The sequence below is a fragment of the Cariama cristata genome, unplaced genomic scaffold (genome assembly GCF_000690535.1).
Source record: "Cariama cristata isolate BGI_N322 unplaced genomic scaffold, ASM69053v1 scaffold43706, whole genome shotgun sequence".
Taxonomy (NCBI): Eukaryota; Metazoa; Chordata; class Aves; order Cariamiformes; family Cariamidae; genus Cariama; species Cariama cristata.
Window position 1 is genome coordinate 1,617 of NW_009622342.1, and position 3,046 is coordinate 4,662.

The 3,046-nt window shown below is 62.6% G+C and overlaps 1 protein-coding gene across 1 annotated transcript; it reads right to left on the minus strand.

Moving 5' to 3' along the window:
* Positions 1 to 482: 482 nt before the first annotated feature.
* Positions 483 to 3,041, minus strand: DHODH (dihydroorotate dehydrogenase (quinone); the record flags this gene model as incomplete). The annotated part of the gene is made up of 7 exons (XM_009702289.1): positions 483 to 537; positions 684 to 843; positions 917 to 1,070; positions 1,395 to 1,508; positions 1,995 to 2,182; positions 2,718 to 2,800; positions 3,025 to 3,041. Coding segments are annotated over 7 exons (771 nt in total), but the record flags the coding sequence as incomplete, so codon positions are not given.
* Positions 3,042 to 3,046: the final 5 nt, after the last annotated feature.

A 3,046-nucleotide genomic window follows, 5' to 3' on the forward strand; every position in this document is an offset into this window, starting at 1 on the left:
AGGGCAGACCCTTCTGTGGAGGCTGCGGTGCAGGACCAAGCCACAGCCACAGCAGGCAGCACGGGCTGTGGAGTCCCTGGCAGAAGGGACACTCAATACACTGCTTGGCCCACAGCTCTGGGCAGTGACACCAGGGAAGTTGTGCCCTCCATGGGGAAGCGCTGCAGTAGGAGCGAGGGCACAGGACTGCCTACAGCCCGCAGGGCTTCCTCACCACCCAGCAGAGCCTTACCCAGCACTGGTTTCTACTGGGGAGCCCAGCCCACAGGAAAGCTAAGATATGGCCCCGGACAGCAGCACCAGTGTGGAGGTCCCCTCCCCTGCTCCCCTTCAGTGCAGCCCCAGCTTCACACGTCACTGACCCTTCTCAGGGGCTAGGACCAGGACCTTGGCTCAGTCCCAGCTTGCCCAGCACTGGAAGTGTCTGATCCGTCCCTGCTTGGCCACAGCTCCTCCCAGCTAGACCTTGGTCTCGCAGCATGTCAGAGCCGGTGATCTGCTCCAACCGCCTCCATGACGTTCTTGAACCCCTGCTCGCTAACCAGGGACAGCAGGTGACGGCTGGGTCAGCCTGGCACTGTGGCTCATCCCCACGGTACCACTGCTTGTGCACCAGCATGCGGCTGCCCAGAGCCACCCTGGGCCCAGGGGCTCCCTGGAGAGGTGCCTGGCCCCTCACTCACCTCAGCAGCTCCTCCAGTTCCCGTTTCACTGCCCCCACCACCAGCGGCCCGTGGTAGACGAGCGCCGTGTACATCTGCACAAGTGAGGCTCCAGCACGGATCTTCTCCAGGGCATCGCGCCCGCTGCTCACCCCACCCACCCCAATGATGGGCACCTGGCCTGTGGGCAGGCGCAGGGTCAGGACAGCACTGGCGACGCCAGCATGCAACCCCAAGCCCTGCTCTGCCCCTACCTCGGGTAAGGGAGTACATCTCCCTGATGGTCTGTGTGGAGAGCTCCCGCAGGGGCTTCCCGCTGAGGCCCCCAGGCTCTGTGCGCTGCCTGCTCTGGAGGCTGCTGGGGCGGCTCACGGTGGTGTTGCTGACAATCAGCCCATCCACACCTAGCTGAGGAGGACAGCAGAATGAGGACACAGCTGCCATGAGCAGCCCCCACGCTCATCCCCAGGCTGCCAGGCCAGGACCCTCCCAGCAACTGCCCCAGCAATGTGCCTGGGGACAGAGCAGCTGCCCCTCACTGCCTGGACTATCCCCAAGCTCTGCGTGACGCAGAGGCCCTTGTGGACTCAGAGCTACCCAGGACACCATCCCTACGGCAGCCAGAGAGCTGACTTGCCAGGAGCACCACAGTCCTGCCCCCATGCTCTGCGAGGTGAGGCAGGAGGCACACCAGCCCACCTCCTCATCAACCTCCTCTTCCCACCTCCTCACCTCGCAGACAACGCTAGCGATGTTCTGCTTGTCCTGCATGGTGAGGTCAGGGGCAATCTTCACCAGCACGGCTGGCTTGCGCTCACAGGGCAGCGCATCTCTCTCCGCCAGCACCTGCAAGGGGATGTGCAGGAGCACAGAGCGGTGCATGGTGGGGGAAACCCTCCTGCCGCAGACCAGGGAGACACACGCACCCACTGCCACAGGCAGCACATGGACAGGGCCTGCTCTCCCTACATGGCGCCGCTGACAGGATGGGCACCCTATGGCACACACGGCCTGGGGTACATGACCTGCACAGGACCACAGTGACTCCCAATGCCATGGGGCGAGTGGCTCACTGTCCCCTTGCAAAAGCAGAGTGGAGGGCAGTGCCTCACTGCTCACATGCCCTTTGCTGGAGTACAGTGCCTCGGTGAACCCCGTGCCAGCAGCTGATCAGCAGACATCTCAGTGGCTCTGCCCACCACTTTGGGGAGCCACCATGCTCTTCCCCGTGCTGGGGCAAACCCACTGGCTGGAGCAGAGCAGGTGCTGCCAGGGGACGGGACGCATCCAGTGCTGCAGCTGTGGTGCAGGCTGGCTGTGAGGGTCACCCACCTTGGTCAGCAGGTCCCGCAGCTCAGCCTTGCCCTGCAGGTCCCGCAGTCCTGGGGTGTTCGGACTGGACACATTCACAACCAGGTAGTCAGCCAAAGGGCCCAGCGTCCGGACCCCAGCCACGTAGTCAGCTGCAGCATCAGTGGAGCTCTTGTTCTTGCCCAGGTTGACTCCAAGGGGCATCCCCGCTGAAACGCAGACACAGCTGAACCACTGCAGCAGGACCAACCACTACCCAAGGAGCCACAGCACCTGACAAGGAAGGCCCTAGGACCAGTTAAAATCAAGATGGGGATATGCAGCCCACACGTTTCACAGAGGTGGGCCTGGGACTGTCCTGCAGGCACAGGAGCATCACCACAGCTGCCCTGGTTCCAGCACCAGCTCTCCCAGCTTGGCCACCCGGCAGAGGCTGCCCTTGGAAACTGCCCAGCTGGGGCCCTGTTGGTTTTGGCTAGTCTCAGCAGACACGTTCTGCCCAAAGCAGTAAGCGGAGCCTCCATCACAGAGAAAATGGCAGAAGAAAGGTGCCTGGTTACAGTTCCAAGGGGGAGCGGCTACAGCCCCAAGAGCGTTCCTGCTGTCCCAGCGCACCTTGCTCTGGCCAGGGCCCTCCCGTGCCTGGTCACTGGTGTTACACACTTTTCCTGGCCTAGAGCTACCTGGGAGACCCCAAACCCACCCTGCAGACCCCAAGAGCAAAGGCTTACAAGCTTGTCTCACCACCAGTGAGCCTGAGTTGCGTCTCCTGGCGGGCCCGCAGCCTGCGCTCCACTGCAACATGGCCATGGCTGTTGAATCCATACCTGCACCAGAACAGATGAGGTTCAGGGCTGGGCTGGCGTCCACAAGCCCTGAGCAGGACACAGGAGAAACGCGAAGGAAACATGGTCTCTGCAGCTCTGCTCAGCACATCCAACCCGAGAGCCACCACAGCACAGATCACAGAACCGGGACCACCCAAATAAACGCCCTCCCTCTGGGTGGGCAGTCTGTGGGACACTGCAGAGCAGCCACCCTCAGATCCCACCTGTTAATGACCGCCTCGTCCT